Source organism: Lepus europaeus, chromosome 6 (genome assembly GCF_033115175.1).
Source record: "Lepus europaeus isolate LE1 chromosome 6, mLepTim1.pri, whole genome shotgun sequence".
Taxonomy (NCBI): domain Eukaryota; kingdom Metazoa; phylum Chordata; class Mammalia; order Lagomorpha; family Leporidae; genus Lepus; species Lepus europaeus.
Window position 1 is genome coordinate 123,620,172 of NC_084832.1, and position 21,370 is coordinate 123,641,541.

General features: G+C 44.1%; 1 protein-coding gene across 2 annotated transcripts in view; it reads right to left on the reverse strand.

The window, feature by feature from the left end:
• PKP2 (plakophilin 2) overlaps positions 1–21,370 on the reverse strand; it is a 94,173-nt gene that overhangs the window by 25,154 nt on the left and 47,649 nt on the right. For both annotated transcript variants that reach the window (XM_062195059.1, XM_062195058.1), the window contains exon 6: positions 18,902–19,079. In XM_062195059.1, coding sequence (XP_062051043.1) covers positions 18,902–19,079 — 178 coding nt within the window. The remainder of the gene's footprint in view (positions 1–18,901; positions 19,080–21,370) is intronic.

Consider the following 21,370-nt stretch of genomic DNA (forward strand, 5'->3'; position numbering starts at 1 on the left):
GGTGAGTTCCTGGCTACCAGTTCTGGCCAGGCTGTGGGCACTGGGGAGTGAGCAAGTGCATCAAAGCTCTCTGTCTGGTTCTGTCTCTGTCTCTGTCTCTGTCTCTCTCTTTCTCTCTCTGATCAAGTAAGTAAAAAAGAATAAAGTCTTTGCCTTAAAAATAAAAGAGTGATAACCTATAAATATCTTTGCACTTAGTCTATTTCTAATTTTGCTAACCCATGACATCTTCTATAAACGGTAACTAAGTTTGCAAGTGGACAACACTTCCTTATACAGAAATGAAGCTTACCAAATAAGCAATGTGATGTATTCTGGGATTACATGTATGTATATATATGTATATACATATATATATGTATACATGTATATATTCTGGTATTATTGTTACTATCTTCCTTGGATTATATTTTCCTTTTTAACATTAATCATTTAAACATGTCTTTCTCCCAAAACATCAACGCTTCTGTCAACAAGAATAGTGAGAGTATACGTGCAGTTTTCAGAATTTGAGAACCACGTCTATTCTCTTTTGCCAATGTTAATTGCTAAGAATTTTTCCTATAAAATGTATCATACTAGTTTTTTATTGATAGAATAACCCAAATATGTTGTAGATTTTTCTTTATCATGTCTTGGTGTCATTCTGAACAGCAGGAGGAAGTACAGGGCCGGCGAGTGGTGTAGTGGGCTAAGCCTCCGCCTGCTGCGCCGCCATCCCATGTGGGCACCGAGTCATGCCCTGGCTGCTCCTCTTCTGATCCAGCTCTCTGCTATGGCCTAGCAAAGCCACACAAGATGGCCCAAGTACTTGGACCCCTGCAACTGCGTGGGAGACCTGGAGGGAGCTCTTGGCTTTCAATTGGCCCAGCTCTGGCCATTGTGGCCATTTACAAAGTGAACCAGAGGATGGAATACCTTTCCCTCTGTGTCTCCCTCTCTCTATCTGTAACTCCAACTCTCAAACAAATAAATACAATCTTAAAAAAAATAAAAAGTACAACTCTGACACCTTTTGGGGCCTTATTTTCTTAATCTCTAAATAATACATGAGAGGATTTTAAAAAGTTCATGGAAAAAGAATGAAGACAATTTAGTGCCATAAAAAGTTTGAAATTCATGTACAGTTTTTACATAACATACATTTTCCATGAAATATATGAAAATCCTCTTATAAATGGATTTCAAACTTTCTTGCACCAATCTGTCAATTTAATTTTCCATGAACTTTTTAAAGTAACACTGTAACTGCACTGTATTGTTTCCAGTAAAGGCTTTCTGGTCCACAGTACTTCTTTTAGTGCATCTCTGTCAAAGAAACAAATATGTCCAGAATTACATCAAAAACTAAGGAAACCTGGAAGTACAAACATTGTACCCTGCTCTCCTGGACATCACACCTGTAGGATGAACTCTGTGAAACTGACACTTTTGACTGTCTTTGTGTTATTATTTTTTAAAGATTCATTTATAAAGGCAGAGTTACAGAGAGAGAGACAGATAGACAGACAGAAAGAGAGAAAGGTATCTTCCATCTGCTGGTTCACTCGCCAGTTGGCTACAACGGCCAGAGCTAGGCCAATCCGGAGCTGGGAGCTTCTTCTGGCTCTCACACGTGGGTGCAAGGGCCCAAGCACTTGGGCCATCCTCTGCTGCCTTCCCAGATACGTTAGCAGGGAGTTGGATCAGAAGCGGAGCAGCTGGGACTTGAACTGGTGCCCATGTAGGATGCCAGTGCTGCAGGCAGAAGCTTTACCCCCTATGCCTCAGTTTGACTGTCTTTAAGTCACAAAGTGGTTATTTCATGATTCAGCCTAAGAGTTGAGACAATAAGAGTCCTATGCCTAAAAGAGAATATACTAACAATTTAATGGTTGCTAAATTCCTTCTGTGACTTTGACTCTTCTAAGATTCTCTTCCTTATTTTTACTGAATCTGCAAAACTGATTCTTTGCAGTTAAAAAAAGAATGAATTGGTTCATAAGCTGGAAATGAAACCATTTTTTCTGTAAATTTTTCTCAAGAAATGATCACATTAACACCCTCTATACTCTCTGAGTCCTTTCACCATCATGCAACCTCGGGAAGCCTGACAACAAATCAAAGGCACTTTTCGGGTCTCCTTATTTTGCACATGGAGAAAATGAGGTCTATAGAATTTAAGTTTTTCCTGGGGAAGACAAATAAGTGGAAAGTCTGGGGCAGAAGGCTCTTCTTTATTCTTATCAGCACAGCCCAGAATAGACCAAGCTCATCTAACCTTCGTCCAGCTTGACATTTGTTTAGCAAATACCACGTATGACCCCCACAAACACAAGACAATGTTATCATATGCTTCAGCGCTCCCCTTTGAACTCTTCAACCTCTGGCTTAGAAAATCGGCAGTGGTTTAAAATTGCTCAAATCAAAAGGCCTGTCCTGCTCACTGGCTAAGCCCACTACATACCTAGCAGATGGATGACTTCGCTTTGATTAACTTCAGGGTGTTTATTTTGAGTCCGAATGGTAATTGGGTTTGGCAGTACTGCCAGTTCACACGTACTGGCTGTTGTCTTGTAGCGTGGCATTATCCAGACTCTACTTGCTTCAAATGGGACTTATCAGGGGTTTCTGGCAGTTGATACTTTTGCTGACAGAAAGCGCATGGAACCCACTGCTTCAGTATTTGCTCCTGCATATCAGAAATAGTTCCCACCTGACTCAACTTTTCAGGATGTGAGTGATAAGGGTAGATTATTTTATAACGCCACACCCATGAATAAAGGTCATTAGACACAAGGTAATTTGTTCTGTACCACTCTGAAAATAACCAATAAATGTAGAAAATGATGTATCATCTTAAAGTGCTTTTTCTATAGCTAATACTTGAGTTTGTGAGAATCAGAGAATTAACACAGCTATCTTTGGGCAGAATTGATCCTTTTACAGTATTATCTCCTGACTGTTTCCTATCTGTAAATCAACAGAGGTTTAACATGGGAAATAATAAGGAAAATATAAATGAAATATATCAAAATAATTATGTTATGAAAAAGAGAATGAGCACACAAGCAGTAGTTACTCAATAAACATTGATTATCTGAGTTACCTATAGACTACATTGGAAATGTTTAATTTAGTGCCTATGGTTTAAATTCAGTTAAATGCTGGGTATATTTCTCATGGTACAATCTACTAGATCTGGACAAATATGTAGGTATGTGAAGGAAACGGCAACTATATAGCGGTGCATACTGAAAAACTAGGTCCCTGAGGGGTGGACACTGGGCAGCGAGGTTAAAACGCCACGAGGGAGGCCTGCATCCCCCGACGGAGCTCTGAGTCAGAGTCCCAGCTCCATTTCCAACCCTGGCTTTCTGCTAATGTGCACCCAGGGAGCAGCAGGTGATGGCTTGTCTGTGGGTTCCTGCTCTCTATAAAGGCTCCTGGCCCAGCCCAACTGTTGTAGGAATTTGGAAAGAGAACAAGCAGATGGAAGGTCTCTGGCTGTCTCTGTTTCTCTCACTGACTTCTAGACAAAACGAAAACAAAAGTAAAGACTGGTCCCTGGACCAGGGGCTGAGGGCAAGGAGCCAGGCCTAAGGAGAAGAGAGGAGAACAGGAGATGAACTACTCTCCACACGAAGGCAAGGCTGTCTTGGAGTTCTTCGTTTCCACTGCACCCAATGGGAGCACAGTAACCCGCTGTTTGATTTTAGGAGAATTTTTCTGGCCGTAGGACTAGGAAGAGGGGTGCTGGAACAGAGGCTGAGCCTCTTTATGTCCCCAAAATGGCATCAGAGCCTCACATTTTAGGATTCAGGTTGTACCTGAAAGAAAATCAGGAGAGACTCACGACTCAGTCCATGCCACTCATTTCACACACTCCTCAGCGTCACAATGAGAAAGAGAAAACACCCTGGACCTCGCTGGCACTAAAAGGAAGAAGGGTACGTCTCTGCCGACTTTAATACTCCAGTGACAGTGGACCTAAACCTCAGTTGCATATGGTGAGTCAAACAGTGTGTAAAGCAAACAACAGGAACAGCTGCATTTTGGTGTGTGTGTGTGTGTGTGCGCGCTAAGCAATTCTCAAAAATGCCTGAAATCAGAGTTCACCTGGAACTGAATTCAGAATCCTGACCTGTGACTAGCATTTAAACCAGGATTCACTGGTTCTATCAGGGTTTCTCACTGGCTCTCCAAGTAAGTGGTTTGTAGAGGCTACGTGCAGGTGCGCCATCAGTATACTGTTTCCCAACACTGGAAAGAAGGCTGCTACGACACCGAGCGTCCCAGGAAAGGGATGAACTGATATGAAATGTTGATAGTTAAAGGCTATAGTGACTTACCAGGACGTAACACAGACAACAGTAGGGTGGGAGCGCATCTTTCCAAGACAGAGCACCAACTCCACAAGCAATCCTAAGAGGCAGCATTTCTGTTCTTTTTTTTTTTTTTTTTTTTTTTGACAGGCAGAGTAGATAGTGAGAGAGAGAGACAGAAAGGTCTTCCTTTGCCCTTGGTTCACCCTCCAATTGCTGCTGTGGCCAGCACATCGTGCTGATCCGAAGCCAGGAGCCAGGTGCTTATCCTGGTCTCCCATGTGGGTGCAGGGCCCAAGGACTTGGACCATCCTTCACTGCCTTCCCGGGCCATAGCAGAGAGCTGGCCTGGAAGAGGAGCAGCTGGCACAGAATCCAGCGCCCCAACCGGGACTAGAACCCGGGGAGCCAGCGCCGCAAGGCGGAGGATTAGCCTGTTAAGCCACGGCGCCGGCCCAGCATTTCTGTTCTAATGAGCTATTTCTACTTGATAAGAAGCTATTTCTACTCGATACATAATCCCCTATGGGTGCCACTTTGAGTCCTGGCTGCTCTACTTGTGATCCAGCTCCCTGTTTATGTACCTGGGAGAGCAGTGGAAGACAGCCCAAGCCCCTGGGCCCCTGCACCCACTTGAGAGACCCAGAGGAGGCTCCTGACTCCTGGCTTCTGTCTGGTCCAGCCCTGGCTGTTGTGGACACTCAGGGAGTGAACCAGTCTGTGGAAGATTCTGCTCTGTCTCTCCCTCTCTCTCTGTTACTCTGCCTTTCAAATAAATACAATAAATCTTTAAAAAAAAAAAAACACCTGGTGACTATGGAACCAATAGTCCTTTTATTTATTTGAGAGGTACGCGCGCACACACACACACACACAGAGCCAGCGAGCGTGTATGGTTCCATCTGCTTGCTTGTTCCCAAATGCCTGCAATAATACGGGCCTGGTGGGACTGAAGCTGGGAACTCGATCCAGGTCTCCCACGTGGGTGGCAGGAACCCAATTACTTGAGCCATCAACTCTGCAACAGTAGGAAGCAGGAATCTGTAGCTACAGCTGATACTGAAGCCAGGTACATGGAACCACTGCTAAAGGTGTAACCAGCATACTGAGTAGTGCTTAACATGTTTTTCTGAAAACACTGTGGGTGCATCTTTCTGTTCATCAACAAATGCAGGCTTCCTAATATCGTCTACTGTAAATTGTTCAGCAAGGCCCCAGGTGGTGCCAGACAATCTAGTACGAGGTAGGCAGAATCAGAGTTCACTGCAAGCCCCAGGTAGGTGCTTGACAAGACACTGGCTGATAAGGAGGCATCCTCCTTCCTCTTGTTATTTAAGTCTTAGGTCTGGGCTTTTGTTAAACTCTGGGCCGATACATATCAAACAGTTGGGCCTTGTCCGCGATTAACCAAGAAAAAGCAGCACAGGCAGCTTGTGGCTGCGCACAACAAAAGGGGATCCTCACTTGAACTGGCCCAGGAGCAAAACTGTACTGCACAAGAAGGGCTTGTCTGCTAGTCTGAAGACAACATCAGCTCCTGCCACATTTGCAGTCTGCAGACAGGAGTAAGCCTGGGAGGTACAGCAAGGCTCTACAGCCTACAAATCTTGTTCCTTTCAGGGTACGCAAAAGTAACCAGACATGTCGGCATCTGTCGTACATTAAGAAACTAGAAGGTGATGGAGGAGAAAAATTTATGTTTAAAAATCCTTTAGCACTGTTTCCCTAATTTTTTTGGTTTTCCAAAAGTGTTCTAAATACTCAGCCAGCAATCATGGAAGGCAACATTCATTTCCTCCTGTCTTAGGTGGAACAGGTTGTTTAGGGTTCAGTGCCAAATTCAACTCAGAACCAAGCATAAATAACAAACAGTAATTTTAAAAATACACCTAGGACAATAAAACTTGAATAAGCATTCTTGATGCCTGAAGGAGGTGGCTGAAATGCCAGACTGGGCTTGATGAAGCTACTCAAGACCTAGGATTGAACAACGTGACACTCAGATAGGAGTAGTTTGCACCTCCAAGGTGGGCACAGATTTTAATCACAGGATAATGACAAAGTCGGCTGCTTTATTCAAATCTATCAACCCACTCATTTTTAAATAATGATGGATTAAAAAGATTTAGTATTAGCTCTAGGAGATGATAGTTTTAATTTGTTTCAGAAAAAGATTTTCAGTGTCATAAGATAACAGTACATTAAACACCACCTGAGGGAAGTGCAAATCAAAACCACAATGAGGTTCCACCTCACCCCAGTTAGAACAGCTTTCATACAGAAATCAACAAACAATAAATGCTGGCGAGGATGTGGGGAAAAATCTACCCTAATCTGCTGTTGGTGGGAATGTAAACTGGTAAAGTCACAATGGAAGACAGTATGGATATACTTCAGAAATCTGAATACAGACCTACCATATGACCCAGCCATCGCACTCCTAGAAATTTACCCAAGGGAAATGAAATCAGCAAATGAAAGAGTTATCTGCACCCCCATGTTTATTGTAGCTCAATTCATAATAGCTAAGACATGGAGTCAACCTAAATGCCTGTTAACAGAGGACTAAATAAATTATAGAATATGTACACTGTGGAATACTACATAGTGTTTAAAAAAAACCTGAAATCCGGTCATTTGCAACAAAATGGATGAATCTGGAAAACATCATACACAGTGAAATAAGCCAGTCCCAAAGGGACAAATACCATATGTTCTCCCTGTTCTGTGATCACTAATAGAGCATCTAAAACGAAATCCGTAGAAGTGAAAACGACACTTTGAGAAGGGATGACTTGAGCTGCCCTTGTCTTGACTGCTGAGGAACAGTTTCGTTTTTTTGTTTATTTGTTTTTTTCTTCATACTATTTGTTGAACTCTACTTAACATAGAGTTAATCATATGTATATGAAGTCAACTGAGGATGGATCTCAGTAAAAAATAAGAATGGGAGTAAGAGAGGGAGCAAGAAGGTTGTAACTGTAAAGCTGTATAGTTCTGCATACATTCCTACAGATGAATTAATTCTAAGGGTACAGTCTAAAAGATTGCCATGGGACCCCAAATCCCATGAAGCTGGGTGGTAAAAATGCCATCTTAAGTGTTAAAGTGATCATATTAAGTGTTAAAGTGAACATACAGATAGGATTAAGTGTTAAAGTGATCATATAAATAGGATCAAGTCTCTGGTAACAATAACAGACATAATTAAAAAGGAGAGAATGTTGCAACATGGGAAGCAGTCCACAGAGCAGACTCACAGAATGACAATCACTTTAAGTAACACTCTGACCTCAGAAGCAACCCGTAAGGCTTCCTAGTTTGTCTGAAAAGCCCATGAGAGCATTGCAGACATGGAAAGCCAAGACACTACGCCAAAAAGCATCCTACATGAAGAACCTCTGTGAGTGAGACCCCAGGGGAAAGAAGTGCCCATCAAAGAAGGTTGTACTTTTCTTTAAAGGGAAGAGAGACTTTCTTTGTTTGTGGGCTTGTCTAAACACTGTGGATTCAAAAGGCTTCCACAGCCTAGGCAGCTCATGTCAAGAGCCTTGGGTGGTCACTGACATCATACATAAGAGTGTTAACTGTTAAATTAACAACAAGAGTCACTGTGTACTAATTCCCCATGGAGGACGGGGATACAACTCAATGAGTTGTATTAGGAGAGTTAACTGAAAAACTTGTTCCCAAACAGGTTTTATTTGTGTGTTTGTATGTGCACAAATTGTTGAAATCTTTACTTAGTATAGAGTTGGTCTGTGTATAAAGTTAACTGAAAATGAATCTTAATGGAGAATGGGACTGGGAAGGGGAGAGGGAGGAGAAGGAGGGGTGGGAATGTGGGTGGCAGGGTGGGTATGGTGGGAAGAATCACTATATTCCTAAAGTTGTACTTATGTAATTTGTATTCCTTTAAAAATTAATTAATTAAAAAATACCACCTGAGGATGCTGGAGGTGGAGCTGTGGCTTAGTGGGTTAAATCATCACCTGCAGTGCCAGCATCCCATCTGGGTGCTGGTTCAAGTCCCAGCTGCTCCACTTCTTCTTCTTCTTCTTCTTTTTTTAATATTTACTTCATTTATTTGAAGGACAGTTACAGAGAGGAAGGGAGGATGGGAGAGAGAGAGACAGAGAGAAAGAGAGAGAGAAAGGTCTTCCATCTGCTGGTTTGCTCCCCAAATGGCCACAATGGCTGGAGCTGAGCTGATCTGAAGCCAGGAGCCAGGAGCTTCCTTGGGTCTCCCATGTGGGTGCAGGGGCCCAAGCACCTGGGCCATCCTCTGCTGCCTTCCCAGGTGCATCAATAGGGAGCTTGATCGGAAGTGGAGCAGCCAGGACTTGAACTGGTGCCCATAGGGGATGCCCATACTGCAGGCCAGGGCTCTAATCTGCTATGCCACAGTGTGGGCCCTGCTGCTCCACTTCTGATCCAGCTCTTTGCTAATGTGTCTGGGAAAGCAGTGGAGGACAGCACTTGGATATCTTCACCCATGTGGAAGACCCAGAAGAAGCTTCTGGCCCTGGCTTTGGTCTGACCCAGCCACAGTTGTTGCAGCCATGTGGGGAGTGAATTAGCAGATGGAAGATCACTGTCTCTGTCTCTCTTCCTGTGACTCTTTTTCAAATAAAATAAATCTTTAAAAAAAATGCAGATGTTTTTAAAAACTTGTGATAGGGTCGGCACTGTGGCATAGCAGGTAAAGTCACAGCCTGCTGTGCCAGCATCCCATATGGGTGCTGGTTCAAGTCCTAGCTGCTCCACTTCCAATCCGCTCTCTGCTATGGCCTGGGTAAACAGTAGAAGATGGCCCAGGTCCTTGGACCCTGGCACCTGCATGGGAGACTGGGAGGTAGCTCCTGGCTCCTGGAGGATGGCCCAACTCCTTGGGCCCCTGCACACATGTGGGAAGCTCCTGGCTCTTGGCTTCAGATCAGTTCAGCTCTAGCCATTGGGGCCATCTGGGGAATGAACCAGTGGATGGAAGTTAAAAAAAAAAAATTTAGATCAGCACAGCTCTGCCTGTTGTGGCCAATTAGGTAGTGAACCAGTGGAAGCAGGAAGAGCTTAAGTAATTAGCCTAGTTAACTGAGGTTGAAGCTGATGTCCAAATGTCTTTTCCTGGAAAAGTTGCTCTCTGGTTGAACTATCTGGGTACTTTCATCAAGTTTCCACTCTATTGTCTCATCTTGCATTTTTCTCCAGTTTTATGGAAAACTATTTTCCAGAAGTAACTGATTCAAGTTACGGCTTTAAAAACTAAGTTCTGGGGGCTAGCTCTGTGGCACAGTAGGCTAAATCTCCACTTGTGGTGCTGGCATCCCATATGGGTGCCAGTCAGTATCCGGCTGCTCCTCTTCAGATCCAGCTCTCTGCCTATAGCCTGAGAAGTCAGTGGAAGATGGTTCGAGCTCTTGGGCCCCTGCACCTGTGCTGGAGATCTGGATGAAACTCCTGGCTCCTGGCTTCAGATCAGCCCAGCTCTGGTTGTTGTGACCATTTGGTGAGTGTACCAGCAGAATGGAAGACCTCTCTCTCTCTCTCTCTCTCTCTCTAACTCTGCCTCTCAAATAAATCAATAAAAATCTTTTTTTAAAAAAGTTAAGTTCTAGCATGCTTTTAGATCTACATCGTTATAGAAAATAAAATAGTTATTTGATGATCAGGGAAAAGGCTGATTTAATTAAGTGCCTTCTTAATTATCTTGGATTATGCACAGAGCTAGACCAAGTGAAAGTTTGTCATGAATATTCAGAACGAGGGATGGATAAACAAAGGAAACCAGAATGAAAATGCATAATTGAGGAAATGTTCTAACGTCTGGTAATGAGACATGCACAATTTATGTGGAACACATGCTTTTTCCAAGGAGTGTTTGGTATTTACATAAAATAAAAGCAAAGACAAATAACACACCTTGCCTCTAACCCCACAGCTAATAAGGAACAAGACTGAACAGTTATAGCTTTTCCTTATAAAGGTATAATTTGCTTCCTCTGTCCACCACCCACCAGCCATTTACAGTGGAAGTTTCTTTCAAAGCACTTAGGAATTTTAGTAAGTTTATAAAAGTGTATTGTAATTCATCAAAATATATACTACATCATGACTGGGAAGAAAAGGAAGTTGAAGTCATTTGTAAGGAAAATGCAATTACCAATTACTTTTCCCCCTTAACTGGCATATATAGTTATAAAATACAATTGAAAAAAAGAAATTATATTTTACAATGTGCTATAGCAATGTACTTTTTATCCTGTCATTTCAAACAAAATGACAAATTCTCGGGTAGCTTTCATGATGCATCAACAGACGGTGTTGACAAGATTAAGGTAGCAGTATTGTAAGCCTTTATCTTAAAATGGTTAAACTACAGTAACTCAGGAAAACAAATTATTAGGTATCTATGCATTAATATTTTCAATATGACTATACTTAAAAATAAGATGACTTGATAGAATGATGAACTAAACAGAGAAATGGGGCTGGCATTGTGGCGTAGTGGGGGTAAAGCCTCAGCCTGTGGTACCAGCATCCCATATGGGCACTGGTTCCAGTTCTGGCTGCTCCACTTCCAATCCAGCTCTCTGCTAATGGCCTGGGAAAGCAACAGAAGATGGCCCAAGGGCCAAAGCTCCTGGCCCCTGGCTTCCAATAGGCTCAGCTCCAGCCGTTGCAGCCATCTGGGGAGTGAACCAGCAAATGGATGACTTTCCTCTCCCTGTTTCTCCCTCTCTTTGTCTGTAAACACATAAATAAATATTTTTTTAAAAAAGAGGGATGTTCAAATACCCACTCATCTTTTTTTTAAAGATTTATTTATTCATTTGAAAGGCAGAGTTACAGAGAGGCAGAGGAAGAGAGAGAGAGAGGTCTTTCATCTGCTGGCCCACTCCCCAGATGGCTACGATGGTGGGAGCTGGGCAGATCCGAAGCCAGGAGCCAGGAACTTCTTCTGGGTCTCCCACGTGGGTGCAGGGGCCCAAGGAATTGGCCATCTTCTACTGCTTTCCCAGGCCATAGCAGAGAGCTGGATCAGAAGTGGAGCAGCCAGGATTCTAACTGGTGCACAAATGGGATGCCAGCACAGCAGGCGGCAGCTTTACCCACTACTCCACAGCGCACGGCCCCTCACTCATCTTTCAAGTGGACTTTAAGTGTCACTTTCTGCAGGAAATTTCCCTCAGGCAACCGGAGTCAGGCAACCACCTGTCTCCACTAACAGCCCATCCCTTCCTCTTGTATACTTCTCGGCACAGATGTCACTACCTCTTTTTCAGGTGCTTTGCATCTCCACTAACCCCACAGTCCTCCAGGGCAGAGATAGGTCCCCAAGTTCATTCCTCCAGGGTAAATATACATCCCATTCTTCTGCAAAATTTCTGAAACTCAAAACATTGCCTTGGATTCAGCAGGTTGCATAATAAGCAAATGTAAAAGGGTTGCCATTCTTCCTATTTCTGATAAATGCTTCTATATGTAATTGTGGAAGGGTCACCTGCACTTCAATTCTTCAGCTGAAGAGCAAGACTCCCAAGCAGACTGCCTGGACGTTTCCAGGTATGGCCTGAAGTGTTTTCCAATCATATGAACCTCACTGCTTCGCGGGCAAGCGATTTTTCCATTCCCTAGTCTTACAAAGCCCCTCCCGTTTCTCGTGGTCTTAAACTTGCTTAGGGACTGCCTGAAAGCTCACTAGTTTCTTATCCATAAATTGCTTCACAAGTAGAAGGGAAGAAAAAGAAAGAAAGAAGCCATGGTAAGAATGACAGGGAAGAAGCGGGCGTTTTAGCGCAGATCAAGCTACCATGTGGGAAGCCAATAAACTGCGCCAGAGTGCCTAGGATGGACCTTGCCTCCACTTTTTTTTTTAAATTAATTAATTTATTTGAAAGGCAGAGTTACAGGGAGACAGAGGGAGAAACAGAGATATCTTCCATCTGCTGGTTCATCTGGCTGCAACGGCCAGGGCTAGGCCAGGCCAAAGTCAGGAGCAAGGAGCTTCTTCTGGGTCTCCCACGTGGGTGGCCGGGACCCAGGAACTTGGGCCATCTTGTGCTGCTTTCCCAGGCCCATTAGCTGGGAGCCGGATTGGCAGTGCAGCAGCCAGCACATGAACTGGGCACCCAGATGGGGTGCGCACACTACAGGCTGCAGCTTAACATGCGGAGCCACGGCACTAGCCCTTTGCCTCGACGTATGATTCAGCTTCCTGCCAATGCCTCTGGGAGGCAGTGGATGATGGTTACAGTAGTTGGAATCCTGCCCGCCATGTAAGAGACCTGAATAAAGACCCTGGCTCCTGTCTTCTGGCTTCCCCCTGTGCCAGCTCTGGCTGTAGTGGACATTCAGGGAGTGAACCAGCAGATGGACAATGTCTCTGTGTCTGGCTCTCCCTGTCACTCTGTCTTTCAAATAAATACATAAATAATACTTTTAAAACATGGCATGGAGGAATGGAGAAATAATGAAAAACCGTTGACAGAAATTTTGGACTCACCACTTGCATTATTTATGGCAGAACCAAATGTTTTTTTTTTTTAAATAAGTGATGTGGAACACAGAGATCTGATAGTCACACAACTCCCAAGAATTGGCACCAGAAACCACAGTATGAATTCATGCTACTCAGGAAAGAAGCGGTTTACATCGTGTGTGTGTGTGTGTATGTACATATGTGTGCACATGTACATAGGCACAGACAGTGGGGATATAGTAGTTCAAATTTCTATGAGTGCCACACAAATCTCTTGCAATTTCACATATTTGGAAGAGCAGCCTATTAATTGGAATCAGTCATCAAATATTTGAAGCAAGTTACACTAGATACTTCAAGTAAATACAATTTTGAAAAAAAAAATGCTAAAATTTCATAATCCCTCCCAAGAAATACAGGAACTGCTGTTTCTTTGATAAGAGATGCATATGGGGAAACAGGCCTGTGTCCTGGTTATCCACATTTTGATGGTAAAGTAACCAATTAGTGGAAATGCAGGGCCAGCAGCAAGGGAGGGTATAGGAGACCTCCAATCTTTAGCCCGCATCAATTTCTGAGAACACTCCCGCTGTGGCTGGCTTCAAGCTGCCAACATGATGTCACTGAATATGGAATTCTGAAGAGATGCCAACAGCCACCCTCACGTACGAGCTCCAGCACACACAGGAGTGGGCCAGTTTATTTTTCCTTCCCTAACTTGGAATTTACTACTCATTATGCCAGTACAATGTGACCTAAGAAAACAACTTGCAAGAGCACATCGTTGTGCCAATTGGAAAATCTGTATCACCTTTCAGTGAATGACTTCAATTATGAAAAATACATAATTCCAAAGGGATCTACAGAGAGCACCCAGGCCATGGTCAATGCTGCAGGCAGATACTTAATCCTATGGGCAAATGATATGATACTGGGCAAATGTGCTGCACCTGACAGGGTTGGCCACGCATGTTCTCCTAGATGAATGTGCTCTCACCGGAGCAGGTGTGCCGGGCAGAACCGGAGTCACTGCCACAAGTTCATTCACAAAGGACCATTCTACAAGCAAAGGAGACACACTCAGCACCAGTGCTACACACATATCAGAAGTGATCTCAGTGTCAAGTCAAGGGAGAAAGTCACTGGTGTTTAAATAACTTTTTCTCCAGAGTAGATGAAAGGGATGTACTACAGTAAACTAAGTCAGACACATTGCCAAAAATACTACCTAGGCTGCCAATTCAGTTCACTGCTGTATCTCAATCCATTGGGGGAGAGAATCTCTCATATGAATTAGTAACAATCAAGACATTTGCTGACATTTATGGCCTTATAAGGCAACTAAGAGTGATTCTTACTAAAAGCAGTCAATATCTAACTTAAAACACATTTAGAGTAAACAGGGACATAAAAAAGGAGCTACTCAGCAGACAGCTCTACTGCCATGGAAATTAACACTCGTAGACTGCAGCTTCCTGTGAGGTTTTATATTGCGACATCCTGAATACTTTCCTGGTGGTCTTTAGTGCCCATGGAGTCACCGCCACTGGTCTCGTGCTTCAGCCTGACCAGATGAAACACCACAGAGTTCCACTCACACAGAACTTCTACAACAGAAATGCTGAGATGCAGACACAGTGCCCTACTGAGAACTGGGTCTGGGTGTACACTGACAGTGATGCTGCGAGAGTGCGAGGAGCACGGACTGTGGACACGTGACGCCCATGAACGTTTCTGGCATTCTGATGAAGAGCTATGGCTTTGGAGACCAGCCTCCTGGACCCGAACTCCAGCTCTACTACCTGTTGTTTGACTTTGGGAAAATCACCTAAACTCCCTTAGCCTCTGTTTTCTCATCCATAAAATCAGCGAAAATCTCCTTTGTAAGGGTTACTGCTGAGAATACCTCTAGAACACAAAACGTAATACATTTTAGTTATTATTGTAATAACCTAGATATACAGATGAAATAAAAACAGACATTTCAGTAAGCACATACACCATGATATTCAATTTCCCAGGCTTTTGCTACATTCTGATTTTGGAAAGAGTCCAAATCAGTAGTTAGGATTATTTTGCAAACACTGTATGAAACAGTGTCATTCTGACTGGGGTGTTACATGTTCTGGAAAACATGCCAACTGGGCCACTGCCTTCCCTAAATTACATAAAAAGGTACCTCAAGAGATCTGTGGAAAGCAGAAATAACAGATAATTTTACATTGGTGCAAAAATATACTGAATTCCTTGCATTTAGGAGGAATCTTCAAAAGTTCATGGAAAATTTGTTTTATGAAAAAACTACGCATGAATTTCAAATTTTTAGTACCAAAACAAATAAATCTTTCCCTTCACTTTCACATAAACTTTCTGAGGTGTGCTCATGTATCTTCTGCTCTTCATTCGTAAGTGGAGACCAAAGAAGAGATCTGCACCTGACACATGTTCACGTGCTCACTATACCTTTCCTGTTAATACTGTAATTTCCTCCCTTCCACTAATATTTCTGCCCTTCACAGTAGCTTATTTCACTTGCAGACGAAAAATAACAAATTCCTTAACATTACCCTCAAGGCCCCCACAATCTGGCCTTGGCTTGTGTTTCCAACTTCCGTTGTTTGCTTACTTTCTGTCAGAAACCCCACACTGGCCACACTTGACTGCCCACCTGTTCACCGTGTGTTTTCATTTGCTCATTCACTGGGTTGCTCATTTCATCCAAATACTGTATACCCCTCCTTACAATATTCCAGAAATTAGGCTAGATATCAGAAATTAAAGATTTAAATAACATACAGAGACTTAGCTGTTGGAGGAGTTTACCATCCAGCAGCAAACACTCATCATGCAACAGTAACGTGATAAAGTCTACAGTAGGAGTGACGCCTACAAATGCTTGTGGAAACTCTTAGGAACAAGCCATGCTTTTTGCTGGGGAAACTGGAAAAAGTGAACTTCACCTTCGGTGTTAAATGCTGAGGAGATTACGTATTCAATGGGCAGATAACAGAATATGTTTATCGGACAAATAAAATTAAAGAAAGCTTTGACTGTGTGAAGGAACTAGGACATCTTAGGGAAAACAAGTTTGGAGGGATAAACAGCAGGGTAGGATGTGGAGGGACTATGTGTATGGGTACTTAATTTTAAGTTTGTGGAAAATGAAATTAAAAGATAAATTTATTCTGATGAGTAAGAATTAGAAATCCATGTATACAAGGGGTAGTCAAGCCATTCATGGAAAATGCATACTATCAAAAAAGCATGCATGAGTGTCAAATTTCATTTCCACCAAAAAGCTTATCTTTTAATCCCATGTTTCCATAAACTTTAAAAATTTATTTGGAAGGCAAAGAGAGACAGATAAGAAAGATCTCCTATCCACTGGTTCACTTCCTGCTGGCGATGGCTGGGGCTAAATTCAAGCCATGTGTGGCAGGGACTCCACTACTTGAGCCATCAATCTCTGCCTCCCAGTGCGTGCACGAGCAGGAAACTGAAACCCGGAGCAGAGCCAGGGCTGAATCCCAAGAGGGGTCTCAACCACTAAGCAAAACACCTGCCCCCACAAACTCCTGCAAGTATCTTTGTCTATGCGGTCAGGGTGTCTTCCATTTTTGCTCTGTTTGCCCCAGAAAGTATTCTGATGCCTCCTGTTATAGTGACAGACTCCCCACCCTCGCAGTATAGAAGTCTCCGGCCAGGCTACGCCAGTTTAGGGACCGGTATCGACTTTGATGTGCACCTTTCCGACAGGGGCCAGAGAGGACCTTCCCTGGGGCTGACACAGTTCAGAAGGAACAACTGTGCTTTCCCTGCGGCAGGGCTTAGCAAAGGCTGCCTAGAACCAAGCTGTCTGCTAAGTGGGAATGGCTTTTTCCCATCTGTAGGGAATGAGCCCAATGCGCAAAAAGATGAGCAAACAGGTATGAGATCAAGATGCAAAAGAATGAGTCCCAACACTGCTGAACTTCCCCCTCGCCCCCGGGTCTGTGAGGCCAGGACTCACTGTCCAATTCTTCAACTTCCACGGGGGACCATCAACGTCTCAGCCACACGCACCATGAGTCTCCCTGGCTTCTACAAGCGTGAGTTTAGTTTCTACCATTTCCAGTGGGCAGTCCTGACGGCTGTGTCTGCCGCGTGAGGAACTGTACACAGCGAGGCCACGGCACCACGCAACATTTTATGACCTGCATTGTGTCTGAGCAGACGCTCAGTGGATCAGAGCACCGTGGAAAAGCGGTTCACAAGACGGATTCCAGGGAGACCTCACGGGCTCTTCGTCAGCCTTCAAGAATGTCATCCTCTGTCTTTAGAGAACTTCTGACTCTGCAGAGAGTCCAGCAAGGCCCAGCTTATCTGGCCCCTCTTCCCTGGTGCCTTTCTGATCTCTCACAGCCGGCAAGGAGGGGCCCTTGCTCTACATCGCCGCAGGGCTTCACTTATACCCCTGACACCTACTTTTCAAACCTTAGCGTCCAGTCCATCACAATCACCCGGCGGGGTTGTTAAAGCCACACTGCTGGGCCTACCCTGTGAGTTCTGGTTCAGTAGGTCTTAGGTGGAGCCTCAGAACTCTAACGTTAACATTCCAGGGATGCTGCTGTTGCTATTGGACTCACTGTGTTTTGAGGTCTTCTGCTCTCAACATTTCAGGGTAGCTGTGTTCATCTGAATCCCCCGGGAGATGAAAGGTTCTTTAAGGGATTTACTTACTTACCTTCATACAGCCCTGAGTAGCTACCATAAAACTACACAAAACTGGTGTTTGATATATATGAGGGAACTTCCAAAAGTCATGGAAAATTCAATTAAGACACATTTTGCTGAAAAAAAAAATCTTGAAATCCATGCATAGGAGAGGTCTTCAAAAAGTTCATGAAAATATGTACTATGAAAAGCTATGCATGGATTTTCAAAATAAACTTAAAAAAAATTTTTAAATGTTATTTATTTGAGAGATATAGTTACAGACAAAGAGAAGGAGAGACACAGAGAGAGGTCTTCCATCCACTGGTTCACTCCCCAAAAGGCCACAGTGGCCAAGCCAATCTGGAGCCTGGAGCCAAGAGCTTCCTCCTGGTCTCCCACATGGGTGCAGGGGACCAAGCACTTGGGCCATCTTCCACTGCTTTCCCAGGCCACAGCAGAGAAGCGCATCAGAAGTGGAGCAGCCGGGACTCGAACCAGCGCCCATATGGGATGCCGGTGCTGCATGCATAGGAGGCTTAGCCTATGACACCACAGTGCCAGCCCCTTCAAAATAAAATTTTTATGCCATTTTCCCACCAATTTTTTGAAGTACCTTTGTATTACTGTGTTATAAAATAAATATCATTAACAAATTCTCTCTGTTACCAACAGAACAGTCATAGACACTGGGGCAGGCATTTGATGTAGCAGTTAACACACTTCCAGGGTTAGCCTCTGCCTGCCACACTGGCATCCCATATGGGTGCTGCTTCCAGTCTCCGCTCCTCCGCCTTCAACCCAGCTCCCTGCTAATGGACTGAGAAAGCAGTTAAAAATGGCCCAAGGGCTTGGGGTCCTGCACCCATGTGGGAGACCCAGAGGAAGCTCTTGGCTCTTGGGTTTAGCCTAGCCCAGCCCTGGCTGTTGCAGATGGAAGACACCCCCCACCCCCATCCTCTCTCTCTCTGTCTCTCTCTCCCTCCTAGCTGTTGCAGATGGAAGACCCCCCCCCCCCAACCTTTGTCTCTCTCCCTCTCGATCTCGCTCTCTCTGCCCTTCAAAATTAAAAAAAGAAAAAAAGTGCTCCTTCCTGGAATGTACACATTCCACATTACAGCACCTAGGTTCTATTCTTGGCTCTGCTTCTGACTCTAGCTTCCTGTTCATGTGCCGCCTGGAAGACAGCACTGATGGCTCAAGTATTCGGGTCTTTGCCACCCACGTGGAAGGGCTGGATTCAGTTTCCAGTTCCTGGCTCTGACCTAGCCCAGCCACGGCTGTTGTTGACCTCTGGGAAGTGAAAGAGCAGCTGGGACACCTCTATCTCTGTCTTTCAAAGAAGATAACAAAGGGTGTGACTGCAGGAAAGACAGAGCGGCAGACACATGGACTGCCTGCGTGCTGCCTGGCGCAGGGGCAGTACCTGAGGCAGCCGGTGGCGTTGTAGAATATGTCAAAGTCCAGCAGACCATTTGCCTTGGGGTAGTCTCCTTCAGGCCACCCAGAGAAGGGGATGATGATGCTCTCCGTGAGGGTGAGCAAGGCTTCTGTTATCATGAGGTTCTTGAGTTTGTCGTTAGAGGACAAATTCCACAACAAACCTGGAAAAGCAGAGTCACAATGAGTACAGCGCAGGGTGCAGCCTAAGCGACCACGGAAACGTTCGTTAAGGCTGTCACCGCCAGATCTGACCAGTCCCGGGGGAGAAAGGATCTGGCTGCCAGGAGTTGGGGGAAAGGGGAAGGTAGACGGGCCTTCTGTCAACTGAAAGGATCTGTTTATAGCTCTCTAGATGAGAACGGCAGCTGGCCCATAGGAACAATTAAAGACACACAGCCTATGACATAAAACTGCATGGCTTTAAATTAAGCAGGCATGGGAGTGAAAGCCAGAAGTACTTAAGCACTTACTGCTGTTTGTCTTAAAGGACCCTAGCACAAAGCTGGCTGCACTGGCATAATCAGCTCTGAGCTCATCACCAGGAGACTGCAGCAGCTCTGCTGAGGATAAGGCCTTACTGTTATAGAAGCTCTATTTCTTCCCCTGGGATAATGGGGAGAACACCTCGCCTTGCCTCCCGCTGACGCTGCCTGTGACTTTCACTTGACATTTTGCTTGAATCAACAGCAGGCAAAGCCTGCAGAGAGCCTCCCTCCATGCTTGTCAACAGTGGCTGATCAACACCACCAATTAGTGTTTATTGCCTCCAAACCAACGCTCTGTTTATGCCCTCCGGGAGTTTACGTATGTCTGTCTTTATGGTTTAGCCCTGAGAGACAGAAAGGAGTACTCCAGTTTGCTAGGTCCAAGTCCTGGCCCAACACCAGTACAGCATTTATTAACTTTTCTCTTTCCTTCTAAATCCCCACATTAAAGGGAAGGACCACACAAAGCAGATCAGGAAGAAATTAAGAGAATAGTATACTGTGTGCTTCCTAGGGCATCTGTGAAGTGGAAATTGAAGATTGCTACTGAGCAAGAACAGACAGTAGTATTTATATTTAGGATTTGTTTTTCTCATAAATTTGGTGCTCAAATACTTCAGATTCAGTGGAAACATGTGTATCTACTGCTTGCTACCTGAGTGACTCCCAACAGGTATAAACTGGCCTTGCTATCTTTCATACCTTGTTCCCCTCACTCACGATCATCTAGGAAAAGGGAAAGAGAGAGGGGACAGAAAGGGAAGGGAATAACAGAGCCAACAATCCCTGACTTCTCGATTCCCTGTGCTGCCTGCCCATCCCCAGAAACGAGGAAGGGCAGGCATAAAGGGCAGTGTTGGCTGGGTTAGGTGGTGACATCATCCCCCTGCCTTTAACGCACACTAAACAGTCTGCGCAGTTAAACCTGGCAGTTACTCCATCCTACTTGTATCTAGCCCGATCAATTAAAGCACTCGAGGCCTAATATGGACTTTCGGGCTTCAACAGTTCGCTGTAGCTGTGTATACATAGAAGGGAATTCAAAAAGTTAGCAAAAAATGGAATCAAAAGGTGAGCATATTTGGGTGTAAAAATTGTTGAAATCCACACTTGTTTTTCCGTAACGCACATTTTTCATGTACTTTCTGAGGATCCCTCAAAATTGGTTTTTGATACAGTAACGAAATTCCCACTGCAGCCTACATATAGCTGCTATTACATAAAGTAGCGTTGGGTCTGGTGTCAGGTGAATTTCTGGCTTTCTGGGAGTCATTTTCTGATCAAACTAGCCCCTAGGTTTAGAGAGCAGAGAGTTCCTTAACCACAGCTCTGTAACACAAGGTCTTCATTCCTCCCACTTTATCTCAAGAGGCCCAGGAAGTGCAACAGAAAGAATAAAACACAGAAGGTGGTGGGAAACAGTTTAAAGGCAGCTAGAGAGCAAAGAGAAAACGGATGAAGAAAGCTTCCTGAGTTCTAAATACGCAAATAAATGAACAGCCTCAGCCTGCCCAAGGGCAGGCACAATGACATTTTTTCTTTAAAAAGGACCACACAGGGCACTCAAAGGGAAGGCATACCTCACAACAAAAACCAGAGAGGATTAATTTGAACAAAGGAAATGGAATTTTTCCTTCAACAGGCAGTATCTTTTGTAGCAAGGCATACCACATTATTTCTACGTTAAGTATATGGTTACTTAGTTTTAGTATAATTTGAATTTTTTAATGTAGGATATTGTGTGGAAATGCCATGCCTGTCAACTTTGTGGATTGCAGGAAGGTAGGAAAGAGCTCCAATATTCAATAGACATTTGGGGTTATATACATTAATATATACATTCTTTCTCTCTCTCTCTCACATACACACACAACCAGTAATAGGAGATAAAGGATTAGTACCCTTAATACACAGTTTTTATATATTTTTGAAAAGTGAAATATCAGTGGAAAAATTGGGAAAGTACT